Source organism: Mustelus asterias, chromosome 22 (assembly GCF_964213995.1).
Source record: "Mustelus asterias chromosome 22, sMusAst1.hap1.1, whole genome shotgun sequence".
NCBI classification, from domain to species: Eukaryota; Metazoa; Chordata; class Chondrichthyes; order Carcharhiniformes; family Triakidae; genus Mustelus; species Mustelus asterias.
The window spans coordinates 36,242,053-36,268,432 of record NC_135822.1 but is presented as its reverse complement, the minus strand read 5'-3'; the positions used below and the strand labels follow the sequence as shown (position 1 = coordinate 36,268,432).

Sequence of the window (26,380 nt, the reverse complement as noted above, 5' to 3'; positions counted from 1 at the left end):
ATTGATCCCTTTACAACTGATGCAAACAATGATTCGTCAGCAGTGGAAAGAGCATTTGAGATAGCTGATCCAATTGTTGTAAAGAATTTTGCAAGCGGACCAAGTTAGTCCAGGAATTGTTGTGACCAGGACGAGGCCACTGCCCTATAGAAATGAAAGTGCAGGACGAGTTTTTGAAGAAACAGGTTGATTATTTGTAGAGATGGGACCGCCCCAAGAGCCAGTGTTACTGCCCAAATTGTGCCACCAAGTCGTGTTGCTGTTTGTCCAAGGAATAAAGTGGCTGATCAGTCAATAGCAGACCAAAGTGCCGCCCCCAATGGAACTGTGGAAATAGTGGAAAGTGATGTGGTCGTATCAGGAGAGTCCCAGTGAAGCAAATCCAACCGAAACTATCTCTACAGTTCAACCTCAACCATTACGCTACGTTGCTCGCAGAGGAAGAGAAACTCCTCTGACTGAGTTTCTGATGAACTGCGTTAAAAATGTTCGTTATTGCTAATGTTTTGAAATTTGTATAAATTATCAATTTACTGCGTACATCCTAACTTTGCATGGTATCTCAACAATGAGGAGCAATTCTTTCACTCAAAGAATTGTGAATCTTTGGAAACAGAGGGCTGTAGATGTTGAGCCAATGCTTACATTCATGGCTCTGTTCAAGACTAAGATCAACAGATTTCTGAGCATGAGGAAATCCAGCGATATGGGGATAGGCTGGGAAAGTGGAGTTGGAGTAGAAAGTTCAGCAGTGATCTTGCCTTTTGGCAGAGTAGGCACAAAGGGCACTTTCAGCTACTCCCCTGCTCATATTTCTGATAGTGGAGAGATCAAACTTTACATATAACACATTGGTTCCTGAGCTGCAATTGTAATATCAAGATTGTTACTTTTATGATTTCTTTTGTGTATCTTCCAGCATTGCCACCACTCTATCAGCTACTGAGGTGCTCTGTAACAATCACTAACACAGGGTGACATTAAGGGAGGGATCATAGCAGACAGAGCCTCGGTAAACAGAATTTCTATGAACTGCAACAACTCTTGTCAAAACTATGGAAAAATTGCCCTAGAAAGAGCAAGACGCTCTCCCCAGAAAAATGCAGTGAGTGGAGAATAGTTACACAGCGGAAATTGTGTGTTGAACAGTCACAGCCACTTACAGTAGTGCGGTCTCCAGGCATGACTGACTGTATGATTACCTGATCACCTGCTGTCGTAGGGAGTTTCTCTAACGGTGGTTGAATTCCCTTAAAAAGAACTTGAAAAAGCTAGAATTAATTTCACAAAAGGCAATATTTTTGATTTAGAAGGCGTACTCGGAATTTATTTTAAAAGCATAAAAGACACACAAGACATTAACCTCGGCCGCGGGAGTTCCCTGAAGGGTCAATCAACGCCTGCTGGTGCTGGAAGACCTCTCCGAAGATCTGAGGCACTGAGCCAAAATGCAATTCAATTATAGTTTCTGCTTATCTCTGATACTCCTACTAATTAGCTTAATTCAATTTCATTTCACATTACTATGTCAATCCACATTATGATAGATTACCTCAGCCAGTTGCGATACGCTGCTTGTCATGATGATTTACTGTTTACCCATTCCCCTTACTGGATCCTACCCCCCCTGGCGTAACCCACTTCCTGGTAGCCATGTTGCAAAGGGCTCTGCCATGTGACTATTTTCCCAACGGCATTCTGCCAAGATAGGGATATGTCAGCCCTCGGCCCAAAAGACTACACAATGCTATGCCTTGGACAATGGAAGTCTCATTGTTTTAAATATACTATGTTTCATCCTGTGTACCCAAAACTTGAAATTATTGCATTCTTGCTCACTCAACCATAAACGTTTGAACCTCAATCATCATTTTCTGCATTTCTGACTGAGGTGACTCCATATTGAAATACTTTTATCATAGAAAGAAATCATAGAAACCCTACAGTGCAGAAGGAGGCCATTCGGCCCATCGAGTCTGCACCGACCACAATCCCACCCAGGCCCTACCCCCACATATTTTACCCGCTAATCCCTCTAACCTACGCATCCCAGAACTCTAAGGGGCAATTTTTTTTTAACCTGGCCAATCAACCTAACCCGCACATCTTTGGACTGTGGGAGGAAACCGGAGCACCCGGAGGAAACCCACACAGACACGAGGAGAATGTGCAAACTCCACACAGACAGTGACCCGAGCCGGGAATCGAACCCAGGACCCTCGATTAATTTGTTAAAATACAACACTTAGTACTTTGATATCAACTTAATACTTAAAAATCATATTATATTCATCTTTCTTTCATTGATGCATCCCCATATGAATAAACCATTAACAGATCCAGTGAGGTGTGAATCGCTTTAACTCTTTCCTCCCCAGCTGTTGTTAAACCCAAGATGCTGCCTGTGGTTCTGCTGGTCCAACCTGCATTCTGCCAGGGTTTCTGGTGCCTGTATCTGCAGCTAATGGCAAAGTGGCAGATTGCCGTCAGGCCATTTCACTCAGGCCAATGGTGTAAATCTGACCCTGTGACCTGTGTGGACACTCGGTTGATGCTTGTCTAAGCCAGTGGATGACACCTAATGCTGTGGAGATAGCCTTGTTACAATTGTTGCTAAGGGGATGAATTTGGAAAGCATGGAAACCAGGTACAGAATCCCTCCCATTAAGCGTAATGGGAAGTTATTCTCTCAGTGTATCTGAGGATGTCACAGTAAATATTTTTGCCTACAAATAAGACAGCAACATCTTGTATTTTTTATGTGCAGCTTCCTTAAATGTTCCCTGTGCTCATGGTCTGATTCAGACCGAAATGAAAGATGTGCAGCAATATGTAATGGGTAGTTTTATTTACTGCTAGGTTGCCCAAGGGTGATTGGTGACAGTATTAGTTGAGGTTGCTGTTTTTGCCACATTCTTGTCAGGCTATGATCCCAACTATCTCATTCATTTCAGATTCCCAGCATCTGCAGTATTTTGCATTTCATAGAATCATAGAAACCCTACAGTACAGAAAGAGGCCATTCGGCCCATCGAGTCTGCACCGACCACAATCCCACCCAGGCCCTACCACCATATCCACCCACTAATCCCTCTAACCTACACATCTCAGGACACTAAGGGGCAATTTTTTTTTTAGCATAGCCAATCAACCTAACCCGCACATCTTTGGACTGTGGGAGGAAACCGGAGCACCCGGAGGAAACCCACGCAGACACGAGGAGAATGTGCAAACTCCACACAGACAGTGACCCAAGCCGGGAATCGAACCCAGGTCCCTGGAGCTGTGAAGCAGCTTGAGTTAAAACCACATCCCATGCAAAGAGGGTGCTCGTCACTAAAGGTCTGATTTTTACCTGAGCTCTTGCCTACAGGATTTCCAAGATGCGCAGGCAGGGTGAAATCATAGAATCCCTAAAGTGCAGAAGGAGGCCATTTGGCCCATTGAGTCTGCATCGACTCTCTGACTGAGCATCTTAGCAAGGCCCTATCCCCGTAGCCCTACCTATTTACCTGCTAATCCCCCAACCTTAGGACACTAATGGACAATTTACCATGGCCACTCCACCTAACCTGCACATCTTTGCACTGTGGGAGGAAACCTATGCAGACACGGGGAGAACGTGCAAACTCCACACAGACAGTCATCTAAGGCCGGAATCGAAATGGAGTCCCTGGCGCTGAGAGGCAGCAGTGCTACCCACTGTAGCACTGTGCCTTTTGTCAGCATGTGGACTTTTTGTATGTGGACTGTGTTGGTGATTGGGTGAATGAATGCAGACAAGAAATGCTGAGGATACAATGTCATGATTTGGATATTGATTCCATCAAAGGAAGGTGGGCACACAGTTACTTCTGAAGTTGCAACTCTCTTCAGTTTTGTTCTCCCTTTCCAGAAGGCTGACTTGTTTTCGATTGATGCTGACAACTTTCTGATAACTTTTGCCAACTACCCCACATCACGTGCATTTGCCTGGGGAGTGAAGAGCCAGTTTTCCAGCCTGGATCGGTGCCTGGAAATCTCGCCTGCCACCACCACAACTCAGAAAGTCATAGACATGCTGCCTGTAATATTCTGAGGCACGATAGCAGTGAATGAAATTCCCTACCACCACCACTTTTACAGTAGGTCACTCCACCAATTGTCAGGAAGCAGTTTAATTGTGACAGCATTGTAGCTCATTGTATCTCTTCCATTGTTCTCATATGTGCTTTCCAGGGAGTCTTCAGAAAGGAATCAGAAGCAGGAAATACAGGCTGACCTTTGCCCTGCCTGTGCACAGGGTTTTGAGGGCAATTGTGCCATCCTTATTGCCACCTCCCAGGTTAAGCTTGCCCAGAACTGGGAATGTGTTGTTCCCCATCGCAGAGTGCCATATCGTGAATGGAGTGTAGTTTTAAACAAATAATTACGCCCTTTTTATGTCAAATATCACCATTGCTCGTAATGATGTAATGTTTGGATCACATTGTTGCGCGTTTTGTCTTCACAGGGCACCAACCCAAGCGGACAGGAAAAAGCTCTCAGCCTGCTCCTCAGTCAAGGATAATCTCCTCCCATGATGGAACTGGCATGTTTTCTGGTGGAAGCTTGTCCGTAGTGGGCATGAAGAGATTCATTGGTAAGTGTCAGCTATTAATCAGCTTCCTTCCCTCTATAGTTCAGAAAACACAAGATGCTCAGCAGTGGGGCAAAGGGATCTGATTTTACTGAAGTGCAGCACAGGTGATCAGGCTATACTCGACAAAGAATTAGCTTCCTGCTTCTCGAGGGTAAGGCAATCATCCCAGACAGTGACATGAATCAGACTGTATTAGATCGCCCATTCTATGTAACCTCAGTGTTGGGACCTTTATTCTTCCTTCCTGATGCATCCAAAGATGTGGGAGTCAGATTGATTGACCATTCTAAATTGACCCTAGTGTCAGGGGGATTTGCAGGGTAAATATGTGGCGTTAACCTGAATACGCCCTGGATGGGATTGTGGTCGGTACAGGCACGATGGGCTGAATGGCTTCCTTCTGCACTGTAGGGATTCTATGATTGATTCTATGTAACATCCTAGACTTTGGTGTAAAGGGCACAATTTGCAGGTGATAAGAAACTTGGGAGCATTGTGAACTGAGTGGAGAATATTTCAAAACTACATGGGCAGGCAAGCGGCAGATGAAGTTCAATGTGGAGAAATGTGAAGTGATTCATTTTGGCAGGAAAAGCCTGGATAGATAAAATAAAGGGCACAACTCTAAATGGGATGCAGGGCCAGAGGGACCTGAGTATATAAATGCATAAATAATTGTAGATAGCAGGATGGGTTGAGGGCGCGGATAATAAAGCATGCAGACTTTATTCATGGGGACATAATGTGCAAAAGTGCTGGAAAATAGGACAGGAAAAGTGGGCAATGCAGCTGGCGAGCTGCACATCGCTTTTCTCGCCTGAGCCAGCACTTCGGGAAAAAAAAGCAGAAAACTCGGCCACACACTGTGTTTAAACGAAAGTACCGTCCAAACTCCCTCCTGGATTTTCTGCCAATTATCTTGCTGTTTGTGGTTTTTTTAGGTCATAACACGTACAGAGCGCAGCGTATGATAGACCTGGACAGCGAACTGGCCTCGGTCATTTTCTCCAGAGCACGGATTGATAGTTATGGGCACCAGGAACTGGATACTGATGCAGATATCATTCGGAAACGGAAGCTGCAGAGGATGATGGCTGTCCGACAGCTCGAATCCGGTGTTGATCTTAAATCAAAGACCCACATTCTGGTAAGGAACTCTGATTTAATTTCCTTCAACCAAAGGAAAATATGGTGCACTTTAAAGGAAACCTCAAGATTTTATATAATACACAAACACTTAGTAACAGTTAATATGATTGATTATACAGCACGGTGACACAGTGGTTAGCACTGCGCCAGGAACCCGGGTTCGATTCCCGGCTTGGGTGACTGTCTGTGCGGAGTTTGCACATTCTCCCCGTGTCTGCATGCGTTTCCTCCGGGTGCTCCGGTTTCCTCTGAAAGACGTGCTGGTTAGGTGCATTGGCCGTGCTAAATTCTCCCTCAGTGTACCCGAACTGGCACCAGAGTGTGGCGACTAGGGGATTTTCACAGTAACTTCATTGCAGTGTTAATGTAAGCCTACTTGTGACTAATAATTCAACTTTAACTTTGAAAGGTTCTTTGACCTAAAAGGTGACTCCCTGATCCAGCGCTCCAACCAGGTACAAAATCCCAGGTCATTATCGACGTCCAGTCGGAGATTCATGTCCATTTCCCATGCGGCCTGACTACGGTTTTCCAAAATCTGCTCCTGGCAAGTCACTGAAGGGATCGTACTTTTTATTCCCTCCTCCCTTTTTTAGCCTTGGTAAGGCATCTGAGCAGGAACTTGATGTGCTTAATCAGCCATGTAACTGGCCGCCAGGATTGTTGGTGAGATGCTGCATCGCACCGACTGAGGGCCACCATAGTCTGCACTCCAGGAAAGTCACCACCAGGTTACATTGATCCTTACACTTGCATTTGGGAATGTTTGTTGGATGCAGATGGATTCTCGTTCACACATTCAGTTGGATCCAACGTACTTGTGGTGATTTCGTCAGCCAGAGTATCCTGATTTTCTCCAGTGTGTTATTCACACAGGAAGCAACAAGTCAAATTTAAATGCTGGTTGAATAGTTTATTTTGTGATTCTTGCCTTCCTTTATTTGGGTCAGCAGCTCGATAAACGAATGCATGGTCTTTGACTCAGTGGTCCCTCTGTGTGTATGAGCTGGCCCAGCTGTTTAAAGCCATAGATCCTTTGTCTAGAAAAGTAAGTGGTTTATCACAATTGTCATGTTTACACATTTGAGATGAGGCATAAAGTTGCTTGATACTCTGGCATTGAAATGTGCTATTAATTGACAGATTGTGGTAATGGATTTAAAAGTCTTTACCAGGCATGGAAGCATAGTGGTTAGCACTGCTGCCTCACAGCGCCAGGAACCTGGGTCGATTCCTGGCATGGGTCACTGTCTGTGTGGAGTCTGCACGTTCTTCCCATGCCTGCATGGGTTTCCTCTATGTGTTCCAGTTTCCTCCCACAGTTCAAAAGACATGCTGGTTAGGTGCATTGGCCATGCTAAATTCTCCCTCAGTGTACCCAAGCAGGCGTCGGAGTGTGGCGACTAGGGGATTTTCACAGTAACTTCATTGCAGTGTTAATGTAAGCCTACTTGCGACACTAATAAATAAACTTAAACTGACAGTTGACCCAGATGAAAAATCTTTCATTTATATAGTGCCTGAACACACCTTTCAGAGATGTATCAAAGCGTTTCATTGAATACAATGGAATGAATTTTATAGTGAACTTGTTGCTAGCAGCATCTCTGCCCCTCAGTGGACAGAGGTCCCGAACAGGCACCGGAGTGTGGCCACTAGGGGATTTTCACAGTAACTTCATTGCAGTGTTAATGTAAGCCTACTTCCTACATATAAATTTTAAAACATGTACTTATCTGTGATCCAAAACGCATTATGCTGATTTCCCTGTTGCTTGGGCATTATCTATAGCAGTGGATTTCCAATTTTTTTCTCTAAATATATAGACATCCTCCTAGAATTCCCCCTTGCAAATATGGACATGCTTTCAGGGACCTCCAAACATTGACACACTTCCTGGCTGCAAATATCAGCACTTTCTTTGGGAAGCCTTATAAATGTTATCTCAGGGAGCACACTGTACTGCCTTAAGACAGATATCATCTAAACAAAGGAACACAGTATTATCTAGAATTGTGAAACTGCTTTCAAACCCCTTTGGTCTCAATCCACCAAATACACCTCCTGGCTCCCCAAAGTCTTTTTACCATCCACAAGTCACCGAAATACAAACAGAAAATGCTGGAGACGTTCAAAAGGTCAGGTAGTTCCTATGAAGTTAACGCTTCAGGTCGATAACCTTCCATCAGACCAGAGTGATGGAATGCTCTCTTGTCTGGATAGGCGCAGCTCCAGCAACACTCAAAAAGATCCAGGACAAAGGGCTCACTTGATTGGCACCACATCCATCTTTAAATGTTCCTCCATCACTAGTACACTGTGGCTGTTGTTGTGTCATCTACAATATCCAGTAGATCAACTTGCCAAGCCTTCTTTGTCAGCATCTCCCAAATTCCTGACCATTAATGCATGGGAACCTCACCACTTCCAAGTTCGCCTCCAAATCACACACCATCCTGACATCCAAATCTGCCACTGTTCCTTCATCATCACTGGGTCCAAAACCTGGAACTTGCCTATCTAAGAGCACTGTGACTGCACCTTCACCACACAGAGTGCAGTGGTTCAAGAAGGCAGCTCATAACCACCTTCTCAGGAGCAATTAGTTTTAGGTGTGTTTTACTGGTCATTTTGTGGGGAGATGATGGCATAGTGGTAATGTCACTAGATTAGTAATCCAAAGGCCCAAACTAATGCCATGGACACAGGGGTTCAGATCCCATCACAGAAACTGGTGGAATTTGAATTCAGCTAATTAATCGGGGATATAATGGTGGTCTTAGTAATGGTGACCCTGAAACCAACATCAATTGCTGTAAAAAACCAATCTAGTTCAGTAATGTCCTTTAGGGAAGGAAATCTGCCGTCCTTACCCAGTCTGGCCTACATGAGACTCCAGACCCATAGCAAGGCGGTTGACTCTTAACTGCCCTCTGAAATGTCCTAGCAAGCCCTCAGTTCAAAGGCAATTAGGGATGGGCAACAAATGCTGGTCTTGTCAGCAATGTGAAAACAAATCGATGTAGGATCAAAATAATTCCGTATTTTCAGTTTGGAATTAATTTACTCCACAATGATTGTTTGCTGTATTTGGGGCTTAAGAGAACAAGTTTTAAAAGAGTTTCATGTCTCCTCCTCTTCTTTTATCCATCCTTTGTTTGCTTGCGATTTAGGTCTGGATAACTAATTATTATTTGTGATTCCTGAATATAATTTACTTATTGTGGGAGAAATGTTCCCCCACCTGCTTCCAAACTAGCCACTGGTGAATGAGTGAGTGAATGGACTGTTCCTGGCCTTGTCTTGACCAGGCCATTGTTGCCTACTGAGGGACGTGCTTAAGGTCAGAACTTGTAAGGTCACCACCTGTCCTCCGACAGATCGGGTGAGCTGTGTCCATACTTGGTGACACTCTGTTCTTTTCCAGCGGAGAGGTGCTCTGTCCATACTCGGTGATGCTCTATTCTTTTCCAGGCAAAACACGAGGAGCGAATCCACCACGAGAGAGACTTACAAATCGTAGAGGCGTACCGTGAGCGGATTAAAACGGAAAGCATCAGCAAGATGTTGTCTCAGGCCATCACCACGCAATACACCTTGTATGCCACCCTTGGAAATGCTGAATTTTTTGAATTTTCCCTGAGAAATCCCTACAGTGTTCAGCACACAGTAACCATTGAATGTGAACATCCAGAACTCAGGTACATGAGTGGATAAAGTCTGACCCCCACCTTGCAACAAAAACTGCAGCACGCTTGCCCACTCCTCCCCTTTGACCCTCAGCAAGTCTTATGCTCCATGGATTTGATTAATTCCCATCTTTGTTAAAGTTGGAAGGGGGAGTGAGGGGATTGAGAGACAGAGGAAATGTTTAAGAATTTAAGCAAGACACAGTGATGACTGATCAATGAGAGTGGGCCTTGAGCAAGTCACTGATTAGGATTACCCATTAGGATTTGACCAATGGTTTGAATATTCCTGGTCAAAGTATTGAAAATGATCAGATAAAATTTCTCCCTTTTTCTCCTGTCTTTGCCCATCCATGGGACAATTTCCCACTTGCAGGCTTCTTCAAAGGTCTCTCCTGTCCTGCGCATCAGGTAGTGTACAGCATTGACTTGCGATCACTCTCTCCCTTTCCCTTTCATGCCTCCCATCAATATCTGATCTGGGAACACGTGATCTTGGTAGAATCATAGAATCTCTAAAGTGCAGAAGGAGGCCATTCGGCCTATCGAAACGGCACTGACTCTCTGACAGAATATCTTACCCAGGCCCTCCCCCAGCCCTATCCCCGTAACCCCACACATTCACCATGGCTAATCCATCTAACCCACACATCCGGGGACACTAAGGGGCAATTCAGCACGGCCAATCCACCTAATCTCACATACTAAAACAGTGGACTGGTCGTCCTTTGTATTCAGGGAGGCAGTGGCGTAGTGCTATAGTCACTGGACTAGAAATCCAGAGACACAGCGTAATGCTCTGGGGACCCAGGTTTGAATCCCACCATGGCAGATGGTGAAATTTAAATTTAAAAAAAAATCTGTAATTAAAAGTCTAACGATGACCACAGAACCATTGTTGTAAAGATCTGAACATCTGGTTCACTAGTGTCCTTTTGGGAAGGAAATCTGCCGTCCTTATCTGGTCTGACCTACATGTGACTCCAGAGCCACAGCAATGTGGTTGACTCTTAAGTACCCTCATGGATGGGCAATAAATGCTAGCCCAGCCAGCGATGCCCACATCCCATGAATGAATATTTTAAAAAATTCAGCGAGTGAATTAAAGGCACAATGGTGCGCCCTGTTGGAGTGGCATCGTGCCACAACTCCTGCTTAACTTTGTACTCAAAGCGGTATTTATCCTGGGCAATGGAGCACTTTCTGTTGCAGCCATCCATCATTCCATCACTCCCAAATCAGGTTCAACACGGTTGAATGCAGACCAAAAGTGCCATTCCTCTTCCCCATTGATACGCCACAGCTCCAACCCCAGGAGAGCACATTCCCCTCAGCACTGCCCCAGTGTTCCTCCTGCTGTTGCCTTTCCAAATGAGACTGCCAGTTTAGTGTTGAATTAGTGACAGTAATTTTCCCCATAAAATTGGATTGAGCCCACCCAACTCATTTCACAAAGCGCCCATAGATTTAACTCATCGCTCTGGGTTAAATCTGAATTCAAGACAACCAGAAAGTACCACTTCCTTTCTTTTCTTTTGTTTTCTGCTCAATATCATGCAATAAAATGTAAGCCTTACCACAACAAACTGTAGTTATTCTTTCTTCAGAGTGGACATTGAGTGTCTGACTTGTATCTTCTCCAGTGTCATTGTAAACAGCAGAGAATGGAAGTACTTCAAGAACCTCACCAAAACCCTGACCCCGTTGGAAGAGGACATGTTCCATGTAGAGGGAGGAGTGCAGTTCCCACAAATCTACCTCCGGCCAAAGGAGACTGTCCAGATCCCATTTAAATTCCAGACCTTCAGTGCTGACCACTCCGTCGCTCCACAGGTACATTCCAGTCTGAGGTTTGGTAACTTTTCATATCTATGGTTCCTTTAATCCAGGTCCATTCCATTTTTTTGAATAAAAAAAAAATGAATGAAAGCTCCCTGAGTGGCTCAGGTGGCAAGGGTCAATATTAAGCTAAGACAATGTGGTTTCTGGGTCAGTTCCAGGTTTGTGTTAATTTAGCAAATATTAATTTTGGTGGCACACTACAATTCCAAAAATATATATTTATGTACATAACGCCTTTTACAAACTTACAATGTTGTGAAACACTTTACAGCCAGAGAGATTTAGTCACTGTTTCTGCATTAGACACTAACTCAACTCAGGACCACAGTGGGAGAGGGGCTGGGCCTAGTTCGCCAAAAGCCAGCAGAAAGCAGCAGAGGGCACCATTGTGCATGTGCAGATCTCTGTGTTCTATAAAGACCAAGATTCATTCACTATTGCGGGCCTCCGTGCCGAAACCCCCCCGACCATACCCATTCTATTTTAAGTAAAATTTAAATATAACAATCAATCTCGCGCCCATTTTGGGTGCAAGGCTGATCTTGCCGGATATCCGGTGCCGGTAAGATTGCGAGAGGTGAGAAATCGGGCGCGAACCTGATTTCTCGGCTCTCTTGCGGTCTTACCGGCTTGCCCCGTCAGGGGGGCAAAATGGTAAGATCGTGACCTTAAAATCTTTGATAATATATGGAAAAACATTATGCAATAAGTGCTGACGTATGGATATTGTTGTACGCTATTTACAACCTAATTTGCCTAAAGGTACATTTCCAAAGTGAAAAAAAACCCTTCAAAACCCATAAAACTACAAATGATGCTTCCCAATTTGATTTATTTTCTCATAACTCAGGGAGCCATTTAGGACCCATCTTCCCTTGAACTTGGCACTGGGTAAGATCACGGTAGCACAGTGGTTAGCACTGCTGCTTCACAGCTCCAGGGACCTGGGTTCGATTCCCGGCTTGGGTCACTGTCTGTGTGGAGTTTGCACATTCTCCTCGTGTCTGCGTGGGTTTATTCCGGGTGCTCCGGTTTTCTCCCACAGTCCAAAGATGTGCGGGTTAGGTTGATTGGCCATGCTAAATTGCCCCTTAGTGTCAGGGGATGCGTAGATTAGAGGGATTAGCAGGTAAAATATGTAGGGATCTGGGGGTAGGGCCTGGGTGGGATTGTGGTCGGTGCAGACTCGATGGGCCAAATGGCCTCTTTCTGTACTGTAGGGTTTCTATGATTTCTATGATCTATTGCCTCATTAGTCACTGGGCTTCCATTCATCGCCCGCCCGGCTGTGAGATTCCAGACTATTCCTTCTTCTTTTCTTGTTCCTCAGCAAGAAAAGACAAGATCGGATTTACCCAAGCAGGGAGTTTCAAGTAACGATCAGAGATGGAATGGCTTCCTCTTTCATTCCTCTCCACTGAGCCCAGTGATACTGAGGGCAGCATAACCCCAAATTACTAACTGAGTCATCAACAACGATTGGCAATTGAAAATCATCTGACAGAAAACAGAGTTCTGCCTTGCATCAAGACAGATTATTTTCTGCTGTATATTCTAGTACGATGAATTTCGACTTGTTTTCTGTTCTCTGTAATCTTTTTGTTGGGCTGAAATGCAACCTCCAAGTCTGTCTCACAATTCCCGTTCTGCCCACCACGGGAATCTGAGCGGGCGGGGGGGCGGACCATGGAAAAGTCCGTTGACCTCGGGTGGGATTTTCCGGTTTCGGGGTGAACGCGACTGGAATATCCCACCCTACAAGTTTCAGGTGGAGGGTGTGTGGATGGTTTCCTGAATGGAAGTCATCACCTTCTCTCTTGCACGCTGATTGTATCAGAAATTGCCTTATTTTTAAACTGTTAACCTCATTCAAAACTTAGCAATTTGAATTTTAGGTTTTCCCGTGGAACCAAAATATCTTATGTACACTGAGATATCCTTGTCAAGCAAAGGACAGGTATAATGGGCCGCCTGAGAACGACCTGAAAGATGAACTGACAGCTGCCTGTCTAGTTAGAAGAATAACTTTGATCTGAAGTATTGAATGCTGCATTAACTATTCTCCAGTTCCAGGTTTCTGTGTTGCATCGATGTTGTCACTCGTAGATTTGAAATGGGCACGGTAACAGACTGTGGAGAATGAGATTTTGGAGACCCATTATGTTTGGGAGAGTTTTGTATCAGTTGAGTACATCTCACTTTCCTTCTTCATTTGGACCCGAACATGACCTATGGAGCCAGGCTGATGCTCAAAGGCCAAGAGTTCATGGACTTCTTTGTCACTAAGATTGAAACAAACCGATCAGCTGCCTCTTCCACTTTGCTCCCTTTCTCTCGTTCACCAGAACAAGTTTCCTCTAATGCCCCCCTCCGCCTTTAATCTGAGTTCACATCTTTTTCTGTTATCTCCCCTATCGCACTCATGCCCCCTCCGAGCTCATCTTGTCCATCTCCTGCTCCCATGACCCTGTAACCCACTGACCACCCAAAGTCCCCTCCTGGTCTCCACTTGACTGATTTTGTTCACGGTTCTCTCTGCTTAGGTACTGCCTCCCTCTCCTTCAGATCTACTGTTATCACCCTCTCCTTATGCTTTGGAGTCCTTTATGTTGTGGTACATTTCAACCTTTTAATGTGGCATCCGCAATGCTATGTGTGGCTATGGCACCCTACACCATGGGAAAGCCCACTGTCTTTGCAAAGCCACATGCCTGCCATGTCTACTTCTCTGTGGTCAGAGAGAACACGATGAATTCTCCTTTCCTGGCACAAAGAGCTTTGGTCACCTTCCTTACAAGACAATCAACAGCGAACTGGGAGATGTTATCAATGTCACCTGCTCTCAGCTTGAAGAGTGGCTATGGCCACCTTCACAGCAACTGTGTTACGACCCCAGTTGATATAACAGGATGGGAAGATCCCAAAACGGAACCCTGTCTTAAAAGACTGTGACTTTTGTTTCGAAAATGTGAAGGAACAGTCACATGACTGCTGATTAGTCTTAACAACAAGAAGAAAATGTTTATTAAACATGCAAAGTTGGATTATGATGCAATACTCCTTTACTTCCTCCCTTAGTTTAACAAATACACACAGATTTTAAGAATAACATAGAATACCAAGTGTATCTTAAACTACAATGGTCTCAGTAACACAAAGTCCCTTTAAACACACAGGTTGGCTATGGTTAGAAACACTCCGCTCTGAACCCAAGTGAAAGTCTGTGGATTTCACCTCAAAATCCCCCCGGATGATTCTTATACTGTGAGCCACCTTGTCTCACTGAATTCTGGATTTCAAGTTCCATTTTCAAAAAGAGACACTTTCAAATCTTCTTTTAAATAGTGCTTTCATAGAAATCATAGAAACCCTACAGTACAGAAAGAGGCCATTCGGCCCATCGAGTCTGCACCGACCACAATCCCACCCAGGCCCTACCCCCGTATCCCTACATATTTTACCCGCTAATCCCTCTAATCTACGCATCCCAGGACACTCAGGGGCAATTTTAGCATGGCCAATCAACCTAACCCGCACATCTTTGGACTGTGGGAGGAAACCGGAGCACCCGGAGGAAACCCACGCAGACACGAGGAGAATGTGCAAACTCCACAAAGACAGTGACCCAAGCCGGGAATCGAACCCAGGTCCCTGGAGCTGTGAAGCAGCAGTGCTAACCACTGTGCTACCGCGCCGCTTTCTCTCAGTTGTCCATCAACGAATCATAGAATCCCTACAGTGCAGAAGGAGGCCATTCGGCTCATCGAGTCTGCACCGACCACAATCGCACCCAGGCCCTATCCCCATAACCCCATGCATTTACCCTAGCTAGTTCCCCTGACACTAAGGGGCAATTTAACATGGCTAATCAACCTAATCTGCACATATTTGGACTTTGGGAGGAAACCGGATCACCCGGTGGAAACCCATGCAGACACGGGGAGAATGTGCAAACTCCACACGGACAATGGCCCAAGCCGAGAATCGAACCCGGTTCCCTGGCGCTGTGAGGTTGCCACCGTGCCGCCCATTCGTTACAGGTTTTGCACCTTCCCCCTTCAGGGTTTCTTGTCTTCACAGTTGCTTTAACTATCAATGCCCAGACTCTCTTAAAATGACGCCAAAGCTTTGATTAACCTCTGAAGTCTGCTTTCCCACTTTAAATCTGGTTACTGCAGCTGTCTCTTTAACTCCGCCTTCTTCTCAGCTCTGCCTGTCTTTACTGAACAGTTCTTTGTTCTAATGTCTTTATCTTCGGGCTTCTTAAGACATTATTTCTGTCCTACTTCCCTGGTTGTCTGAACTGCATCTGGTTCTTTGGGAAGTTTGCCTCTTTGCAGCTCCCTTGTCCTGTCCAGTTTGCCTTTTCCTGGCAGACTTGAGAAATATGTACTCCCCGGTGTCCTAACTCCAACTGCAAACAAGTTCAGCTAAAGCTAAATTCAAAAAGGCCTTTTGACCTTAAAAGGGTCCCCAGTTGCTAAGTAATTGCACATGATTCTGTCAGCTTAATTTTCACGCCGTAATCCTCTCTAAGCACAATGGAAGCACAGGTAGAATTGTAATTAAAGCCCCACACATACGAACATCTTTGCCCATAATGAATCTACCTATAGGTTATCCTTCCTTACACCAAAACATTAAATTAAACCCTCTTAACACTATACCTTATTTCTAATACCAAAAGAGAAAATGCTGGAAAATCTCAGCAGGTCTGGCAGCATCTGTAAGGAGAGAAAAGAGCTGACGTTTCGCGTCTACGTGACCCTTTGTCAAAGCTTTTACCCTTATTTCTATTGTTTGCCAATACAAATATAAATCCATAAACCTACTTTTGTTTTCCTAACAACCAGCAGTGGTGTCCTTCCCCTGTTCTGAAGCTGCAACATTGCCTTCAAGAAGTAGCATATTTCTGTATCTCCTTGCAGGCAATTTGCACACAGTTCCTGGTTTAGGTTGAGGCAAGGGAAGTATAACCATATGACCCTATGTGGATAGGCTTCTTCTCCCTCTGTTGGCAACTTGTTCCTTTCTGTGCTGCCCTGCTCCATCTCCCCCTCAAGCTGTAGCACAAGGGAAAAGGTCATTGCAGTCACTCATTAGTGACAGACAGCATGGTTTTGTAAGAGGGAGGTCGTGCCTTACAAATTTGGTGGAGTTTGTTGAGGAAGTGACAAAAACAGTTGATGAAGGAAGGGCCGTGGATGTCGTCTATATGGATTTCAGTAAGGCATTTGACAAAGTCCCACATGGCAGGTTGGTTAAGAAGGTTAAGGCTCATGGGATACAAGGAGAAGTGGCTAGATGGGTGGAGAAGTGGCTAGATGGGTGGAGAACTGGCTTGGCCATAGGAGACAGAGGGTAGTGGTCGAAGGGTCTTTTTCCGGCTGGAGGTCTGTGACCAGTGGTGTTCCGCAGGGCTCTGTACTGGGAACTCTGCTATTTGTGATATATATAAATGATTTGGAAGAAGGTGTAACTGGTGTAATCAGCAAGTTTGCGGATGACACAAAGATGGCTGGAATTGCGGATAGCGAAGAGCATTGTCGGGCAATACAGCAGGATATAGATAGGCTGGAAAATTGGGCGGAGAGGTGGCAGATGGAGTTTAATCCGGATAAATGCGAAGTGATGCATTTTGGAAGAAATAATGTAGGGAGGAGTTATACAATAAATGGCAGAGTCATCAGGAGTATAGAAACACAGAGGGACCTAGGTGTGCAAGTCCACAAATCCTTGAAGGTGGCAACACAGGTGGAGAAGGTGGTGAAGAAGGCATATGGTATGCTTGCCTTTATAGGACGGGGTATAGAGTATAAAAGCTGGAGTCTGATGATGCAGCTGTATAGAACGCTGGTTAGGCCACATTTGGAGTACTGCGTCCAGTTCTGGTCGCCGCATTACCAGAAGGACGTGGAGGCATTGGAGAGAGTGCAGAGAAGGTTTACCAGGATGTTGCCTGGTATGGAGGGTCTTGGCTATGAGGAGAGATTGGGAAGACTGGGGTTGTTCTCCTTGGAAAGACGGAGAATGAGGGGAGATCTAATAGAGGTATACAAGATTATGAAGGGCATAGATAGGGTGAACAGTGGGAAGCTTTTTCCCAGGTCGGAGGTGACGATCACGAGGGGTCACTGGCTGAAGCTGAGAGGGGCGAAGTATAACTCAGACATCAGAGGGACGTTTTTTACACAGAGGGTGGTGGGGGCCTGGAATGCGCTGCCAAGTAGGGTGGTGGAGGCAGGCACGCTGACATCGTTTAAGACTTACCTGGATAGTCACATGAGCAGCCTGGGAATGGAGGGATACAAACGATTGGTCTAGTTGGACCAAGGAGCGGCACAGGCTTGGAGGGCCGAAGGGCCTGTTTCCTGTGCTGTACTGTTCTTTGTTCTTTGTTCAGTGCTGATGACTGGGAGCAAATGACCTGAGTAGAGGACTTGAACACAGAACAAAGGCCTTCTCCAACTCCAGCACTGCGCTTGATAGAGTTCTCCAAGTTTAAGCCATTCTGCAAAGCATCAAACACTTTGATATACTCAAAGAGGCCCATTAATCAGCAAATGACCTGTGAGTGAGCGGGTCCTTTCAGCAACTGAATGCATGTTTAGGGGTGTGTGTGTGTGTGTATATGTGTGTGTGTGGGGGGGGGGGGGGGGGTGTATGGGTATGTGTGTGTGCGTGGCTGTGTGTGTGTGTGTGTGTGTGTGTGTGTGGGGGGGGGGGGGGTGTGGGTGAGTGTGTGAGTGGGTGTGTGTGTGTGTGAGGGGGGGGTGTGGCTGGGAGTGGGTGTTCGCTGGAGCAGTGAGGTTGATAATGACAACCCTGGTGTCAGATCAGTCTGGCTTGCTGATTAACGTTACGATCTGTGTACTCTGCATACTTCCGGAGCACACACCAAATGCCCAGGTTAACAACTTCACCAAAATGGCGTCACGAGTCACAGCAGGAATTTGCATCCCGGTGTAAACACCATTTTGGAATCAAGTAACGCCCATTAGACTGAAACTATGGGCACTCCAAGAGCTGAATTTGGTACTTGTTTTAGCCTGAATGTTGCTGTAAGTGATGTTGCGGGACATTAACACAATGTGGTCAAAGAGCGCGTGGGACCCTAATAATTAACAGGTTAGAAAAAGAGGTTATTATTGGTCAAGAGGTATATAATCCATGAACAGCGTGTATAAGGTTTAGATCAGACAAGACGCTGATCTGTTTATTGAAAATGTCCTTTCTTCAATGAACCCTGAGCGATGGCCTTGTGCTGCAGCAGTTCCAATTCTCCATAGCGCATCAGAGGAGTGCAGTCTGATTCTTATTGATTTTCTGTGATATGAGGTAGCGGAAGACTAACACTAAATTATGAATGAGGTGCGCGGTGACCTAATGTTGGTGTTCACATGATAAAAAATGACTTGCAGCACGAACATAGAGAGGCTTATTTTTTCACCTTGAGAAATGATATTCTTTCCCCCATGTCTGCTAAGGATGGGATTTGTCATCATTTTCAATCCGGTGCTGTAGCAAAACAAATGCTGGAGCAGGTAATGACTATGCGCTGAGCTGAACTGATGTGTGTAATTTGATGTGGATTCAGAAACACAATAGAAAGCACAGAAAACTCCCCCGAAATCACCAGGGAAGGAAGCTGTCCCAATGGTGCAGTGAGCTCCGACCGTGCTATTGAGCTGTGTAGATCAGACTCAGTGTAACACAGGGCGAAGAATTTAATCACCAGACCATCAGGGGAGACAATATTTAAATGTTAATCTGCAGTTTACTCAATGGAGCATTCTCATCGCAGGTTTCCATTCATCAAAGAACACTAATTTATCGCATTCCTGCTTTCCTTTTTATTTTAAGCAAACGTCATGCTGAACCAATAGTGAAGAGCTCTGCGGACTTTCTGCAACTTTTCAAGCCACTTAGGAAAGTTTGGCAAGTTCTGCGACACGAGGTTCCAAATAGCTTTACACTAACCCATTTAAAATAAATGAATTAACACCCTCATCAGAATAATATCCATAGGCTCCTCAGTACAGAGTGAGGCCATCTGGTCCATCGGGTCTACACCAACTCTCCGAAAGAGCATCCCGCCTAGGCTCTCCCCTATCCACATAACCCCATGCATTTACCATGTCACTTCACGGTCCATTCATTCCAAAGTGCTTCCACTTTGAGCAGGCATTCTGTCTGACCACCGTTATTTTGTCATAGGGGATTTCCCCCTGTTCTGAGCCCTCTCCACGCTCTCTCAGAACCTGTTAGAGGTCTCTCTTTGGCTTCCATTGGGCCTGCTCTTACTCAGGGTAAAGTGACCAAGCCTTTTGATCCCTTCCTGATATTTAAACTCACACATCTCTGCTACTGTTCTTGTGAACACTCTCTGCACTCACTCCAGTGACAAAACATCCTTCTTTCTAATAACCGGAACTGCACACGGTGCTCCAAGTGTTCTAATCAAGGTTGGGACATGTTTAGCATTCTTACTAAAAAAGAATAATTGAATCATAGAATCCGCACAGGGCTGAAGGAGACCATTCTGTCCATCGACTCTGGACCGCCCACCGTTTTTAATCATACCCAGGCCTATCCCCACATATTTACCCCACTAATCCCCCTAACCCGCACATCTTTGGATACTAAGGGGCAATTTAGCATGGCCAATCCACCTAACCTGCACATCTTTGGACGCTAAGGGGCAATTTAGCATGGCCAACCCACGTAACCTGCACATCTTTGGACACTGAGGGGCAATTTTATGGACCCCAAGAGAGATCTTGGGGTCCATATCCACAGATCTCTAAAGGTTGCCACTCAAGTGGATAGAGCTGTGAAGAAGGCATATAGTGTGTTAGCTTTTATTAACAGGGGGTTGGAGTTTAAGAGCCGTGGGGTTATGCTGCAACTGTACAGGACCTTGGTGAGACCGCATTTGGAATATTGCGTGCAGTTCTGGTCACCTCACTATAAGAAGGATGTGGAAGCGCTGGAAAGAGTGCAGAGGAGATTTACCAGGATGCTGCCTGGTTTGGAGTGTCGGTCTTATGAGGAAAGGTTGAGGGAGCTGGGGCTGTTCTCTCTGGAGCGGAGGAGATTGAGGGGAGACTTAATAGAGGTTTATAAAATGATGAAGGGGATAGATCGAGTGAACGTTCAAAGACTATTTCCTCGGGTGGATGGAGCTATTACAAGGGGGCATAACTATAGGGTTCATGGTGGGAGATATAGGAAGGATATCAGAGGTAGGTTCTTCACGCAGAGAGTGGTTGGGGTGTGGAATGGACTGCCTGCAGTGATAGTGGAGTCAGACACTTTAGGAACATTTAAGCGGTTATTGGATAGACACATGGAGCACACCAGGATGGTAGGGAGTGGGATAGCTTGATCTTGGTTTCAGATGAAGGTCGGCACAACATCGTGGGCCGAAGGGCCTGTTCTGTGCTGTACTGTTCTATGTTCTATGTTCTATATTTGGACACCAAGAGGCAATTTAGCATGGCCAATCCACCTAACTGCACATCTTTGGACACTGAGGGGCAATTTTGCAAGGCCAATCCACCTAACTTGGACATCTTTGGACACTGAGGGGCAATTTAGCATGGCCGATCCACCTAGTCTGCACATCTTTCGACACTGAGGGGCAGTTTAGCACGGCCAATCCACCTAACTGCACATCTTCGAACACTAAAGGACAATTTTAGCATGACCAATCCAGCTAACCTGCACATCTTTGGACACTAAGGGGCAATTTATCATGGCCAATCCGCCTAACCTGCACATCGGGTGGCAGTGTGGCACAGTGGTTAGCACTGCTGCCTTACAGCGCCAGGGATACAGGTTTGATTCCCGGTTTGGGTCACTGTCTGTGTGGAGTTTGCAAGTTCTCCAAGTGTCTGCGTGGGTTTCCTCCGGGTGCTCCGGTTTCCTCCCACAGTCCAAAGATGTGCGGTTTTGGTCATGCCAAATTGCCCCTTAGTGTCACGGGGATTAACAGGGTAAATATGTGGAGTTACAGGAATAAGACCTGGGTGGGATTGTGATCGGTACAGACTTGATGGGTCGAATGGCCTCCTTCTGCACTGTAGGGATACTATGACTCTGAAGTGCTTCCTAGAAAGAGCAGATGCTCTGTCTGACCCCAGATTTTTTTTTCGAGTGGATCTTTCTGAACCTCCTTTGCCTAGAAAGCAGAATGCCTGTACTGGAGGTGGTGTTCCACCCTGCAAGCAGCTGGCACCACACAGATATTGAGGTGCGGGGGTTCCTCAGTGAAGACCTGCTCGCAGCCACGGTTCAATTCTCTGGATAGACGTGACGACCATGCTGAGGGGGCGGGGGGGGGGGGGGGGGGGGGTGGGGGGTGGGGGGGTGGGGGGGGCTGCGCTCAGAGACCTTTGTAGCCCTTGCGTTGTCAAGGATGTGGCTGGACGGTGTCCTGGCACTGCCCCCCTGGCACCTGGGCAGGGCAATTAAGGATGGGCAACAAATGCTGGCCCAGTCATTGACGCCCACATCCCATGATCGAATAAAAGAAGAGAGGTTGTTTTCCCTGGCTGGGGAGTCTAAAACACTGCGCACAGTCGCAGGATAAGAGATTGATCATTTGGGATTGAGACGAAGGGAAATCTGTTCACTCAGAGGGGTTGTGAATCTTTGGAATTCTCTTCCCCAATGGCTTGTGAATGCCTCATCATCATTCAAAGCTTTGTAGACAGGTTTTTGATTTCTCAGGGAATTGAGGGATATGGATGGGAAAGTTGAGTTGAAGCAGGAGATGAACCATGAACATATTGAATAGCAGGGCAGGCTTGAGGGGCTAAATGGTCTATTCCTGTTCCTCTTTCTTAAGGTCAAACTATCATTTCCACAGTATAAATTGTAAGCCTCACCCATCGTAGGACAGAAGGCAAGGACGAAATGGCTGCTTGCTTAGTTTAGCAAGACGGTACAGCTCAGCAGATGTGGGTCGCTATTTCTTTACGCACCAAATTTGTTACTAAAAATAGCAAAGACAAGGATTTCCACCTTCAAGTGGCAAATCATCCTGGGTGCATTATTGCTTTCGCTCCTCGGTTTATGGTGTAAACATTGGCAAAGGTCCGGGTTCAGGTCACATGACTGCCCTCTTGACAGGAAATGTTACATTGCATCGAGGAAGTGGGGCTTTTCAAGAGACCAAAAAGACCCAGTATATATTAGACTTTATTTCGCTCAGGCCAATCACAAACTGTTGATAAAAGCAACTTACTGCGGATGCTGGAATCTTAAATAAAAACAGAAAATGTTGGCACAGCTCAGCTGGTCTGACAGCAGCTGTGGAGAGAGAATAGAGCCAACGTTTCGAGTCTGGATGATGAACAGTCAGAACTCTGAAGAAAGGTCATCCAGACTTGAAACATTGGCTCTATTCTCTCTCCAAGATGCTGTCAGACCTGCTGAGATTTGCCAGCATTTTCTGTTTCCATTTTGCCTTAAATTGTTGACGTTTTTCTTTCTTTCAGGGACCGGCTGATGGGAGACTTTCAAAAAAGGACTTTGATAATCAGCAGCAGCCTAACTCCACACACAAGAAGATTGAAGTATGTATCATCGTGAGGGGGGGAGGGACTGGGCACCTGGACGTTGTACTAACCCGTAAGGTCAGCCTTGCTCAGTAAACTCTCGGAGACTCCCTGGAAAGGCCCAATGGAGCCCCATGGCTCCGTGGACAACATCACTAAAATCACGTTGCTGTTTTGGTACCTCTCCATTTCTGCCACCCATTTCTTAGAGTAAGGGGCGGGCCATTTGAGACTGAGCTGAGGACAACTTTCTTCACCCAGTTTTCTTTATTTATTAGTGTCACAAGTAGGCTTACATTAACACTGCATTGAAGTTACTGTGAAAATCCCCTAGTCGCCACACTCCGGCGCCTGCTCGGGTACACTGAGGGAGAACTTAGCATGGCCAATGCACCTAACCAGCACGTCTTTCGGCCTGTGGGAGGAAACCGGAGCATCCGGAGGAAACCCACGCAGACACGGGGAGAAAGTGCAGACTCCGCACAGACAGTAACCCAAGCTGGGAATCGAACCCGGGTCCCTGGCGCTGTGAGGCAGCAGTGCTAACCACTGTGCCACCCAGACATAGAGGCAGACGTAGCCGTGGTTTAACATTTAATCCAGTGAATGCCCAACAGTTCCCTCGTCTCTCAGTATTACACTGAAGATTTTATGCTTATGTCTTTGGGTGCTGGGGGGTGCGGGGTGGAGGGTGGATTTGAGATGGACTCAGAGGCAATGTCCAATCCCCTGAACGATGCTGTGATGTGTGTGGGTATTTATTAATCTGTCATTTTTATTGCTTCACACAGCATGTGAAGAGTTCTAAAGAAAATAATCACAACATCAATATAGTTTTTGGCAACTTGTCGTTCAATGGTAAAGTTTCCTTTCTTCAGGTGTCTTTTAAAATTGAAAATCAGAAGCCGATTGCCATCCTGCAGGTGAATGTTGAGGATCAGCCGTATATTATTGATCAGACATTCCGCTTCTATCACCCAGAGCTCTCATTCCTCAAGAAATCTATCCGCCTAGCTCCACTGCAGGCTCTGTCAGGTATTGTATTGTTTGATCCTTGTAATATAGTATTTATATTTCAGTTTATATATTTCCATCAATTGCATTAAATTGCTGTATGTTTATACCCTTTTATCAACAAACTCTGATAGTACAGTAGTACCAACTAAAAGTTATGGTATCGCTTCAGATCCCACAGGATCACAGCTAAGTAATTGCCTCTTGATAGCATGATTTTCCATTCCAGTTGGCCAGTGATGCGAGCATGGAGTAGGTGCGTATGTCCAGGGAATCAGCAGTAATCGATGTTGACATAAGAAACAGGAGCAGCAGCAGTGGGCGATTCGGCCCCTCGAGCCTGCCCTGCCTTTCAATCAAATCATGGCTGATCTGATGATGGCCTCAATTCCACTTTCCTGTCTACCCTCTCCCACAACCCTCGACTCCCTTGTCAATCAAAAGCCCAAGCAGTCATGAATTGTAGTCTGCATTAGGGAACCTTTTGAAAGGTAGCTTCAAAAGGTCTAACCGTGGCCCCACATGCCCTCTGTGCCAAATGAATGCTAACTCGTGCCTGTTCCGTGCCTGTTCCATGCCTGTTCACTCAGTATACATTGTGCACATAACCAAAGAACCATATAATAGCAATGGTAAGCATGGAACTGCAGAGGAAAAGAAACCTATTCAGAAATGTGTGTTGATTTCTTGACATTGATTGACATATTTAAGTGGTTATAATAAGTTCTTTCTGTGCTCTGTTTTGTCAAAGTCTCAAGTTAATTTGAGCAAGATTAAGGGTCCCAAGTATTTGACGCCTCTATTGTCGATACTTTAATAGTCTGATTTGTATTTTTGTAGGGTTCTCGGAACAGCAATTATTTTCAGTTTCCCTCAGCAGTTCCATACTCGATTGCTATTATAAAGCTGATTAGTTATGTACATAGCGCTTAATAGGACACTGGGGGCATGAACTGGCATGGACGGTGTGAGATGCCATGGGGAGTAGGTAAGGAGGTGTGAGGCGTGAGGACTAGAGAGGCCTACATGCTTTTATTATAATTGTGATGAAGCCCCAGAGATCAGAGATGGGCCTTCTAACCAGCCAGCCTCAGCACTCACCCGCCTTGCACCTGCTTCTGGGGTCAGTAGGCCCAACTGCATTTCACATCTGTCTCCCTGGAACAAAAATCGAGTGATTGGGGCCCTTTCAACCAAGGCAGATCTGCCAAGTTGGGGAATTTCTTGACTTTAGTTCCCTGCCTTGGTCACAAAAGACAGGCCCATAATCTCTGCATCTACCCTATGAAACCTTTTCATAACTTTAAAGATTGCCACCTGCTCATCTCTCAGCCTTTTATAGGCAAAAGAGCCACAGTCTAGTCAGTCTTCCCTGACAGTAATAACTTCTCAGTTCTGGTATCATTCCTATAAATCATTTTGGAAATATACCATCCATAACTGCACAGTACTCTGGTTCAATACAAGGTTAAGATAACTTCTCTTCTTTTCAATGCTCTTGTTTTAGAAGTGGACCCCAGAGCTTAGTTGCAATTTTAGTGAAGTGTGGCAATTCTTAATTGGTTCTGATTTGGCACTGCTCCACTACCTCTTTGTGGGTTACAGTTTTAATTGTCCACTGGACTCTCTGAAGAGCAGAGGGTGGCAATTTACTGATTGTCTACAGGTATTAACCAGTGTACTGAGATGTGGGGCGGCACGGTGGTACAGTGGTTAGCATTGCTGCCTCACAGCATCAAGGACCTGGGTTCGATTCCCGGCATGGGTCACTATCTGTGCGGAGTCTGCACATTCTCCCCGTGTCTGCATGGGTTTTCTCCGGGTGCTCCGGTTTCCTCCCACAGTCCGAAAGACTTGCTGGTTAGGTGCGTTGGCCATGCTAAATTCTCCCTCCGTGTACCTGATCAGGTGCCAGAGTGTGGCGATTAGGGGATTTTCACAATAACTTCATTGCAGTGTTAATGTAAGCTAACTTGTGACACTAATAAATAAACTTAAACTGACAGTTGATCCTGATGAAAAATCTTTCATCCATATAGTGCCTTTGATTTATTATTGTCACATGTATTAACATACAGTGAAAAGTATTGTTTCTTGCACACTATACAGACAAAGCATACCGTTCATAGAGAAGGAAAGGAGAATGTGCAGAATGTAGTGTTACAGCCATAGCTAGGGTGTAGAGAAAGTTCAACTTAATGCAAGGTAGGTCCATTCAAAAGTCTGATGGCAGCAGGGAAGAAGCTGTTCTTGAGTTGGTTGGTACGTGACCTCAAACATTTATATCTTTCTCCTGACGGAAGAAGGGGGAAGAGAATATGCCTGAGGTGCGTGGGGTCCTTAACACATGTCCACAAATGTATCAAAGAGTTTCATTGAACACAATGGAATGAATTTTATTGCCAATGTGTATCGCTGGAAAAGTTGCTAGCAGCACCTCTGCCCTTCAATGGGACAGAGGTCCTGTTCTCAGATTGGCTGGTGGCTTTTGCAGCCCCACA

At 45.6% G+C, this 26,380-nt stretch overlaps 1 protein-coding gene across 1 annotated transcript in view; it reads left to right on the top strand.

The window, feature by feature from the left end:
• Nucleotides 1–26,380, top strand: part of nphp4 (nephronophthisis 4) — a 479,472-nt gene that overhangs the window by 418,205 nt on the left and 34,887 nt on the right. The window contains exons 17-22 of the mRNA XM_078239167.1: nt 4,493–4,621; nt 5,563–5,768; nt 9,245–9,471; nt 11,103–11,292; nt 22,806–22,883; nt 23,744–23,900. Coding sequence (XP_078095293.1) covers nt 4,493–4,621; nt 5,563–5,768; nt 9,245–9,471; nt 11,103–11,292; nt 22,806–22,883; nt 23,744–23,900 — 987 coding nt within the window. The remainder of the gene's footprint in view (nt 1–4,492; nt 4,622–5,562; nt 5,769–9,244; nt 9,472–11,102; nt 11,293–22,805; nt 22,884–23,743; nt 23,901–26,380) is intronic.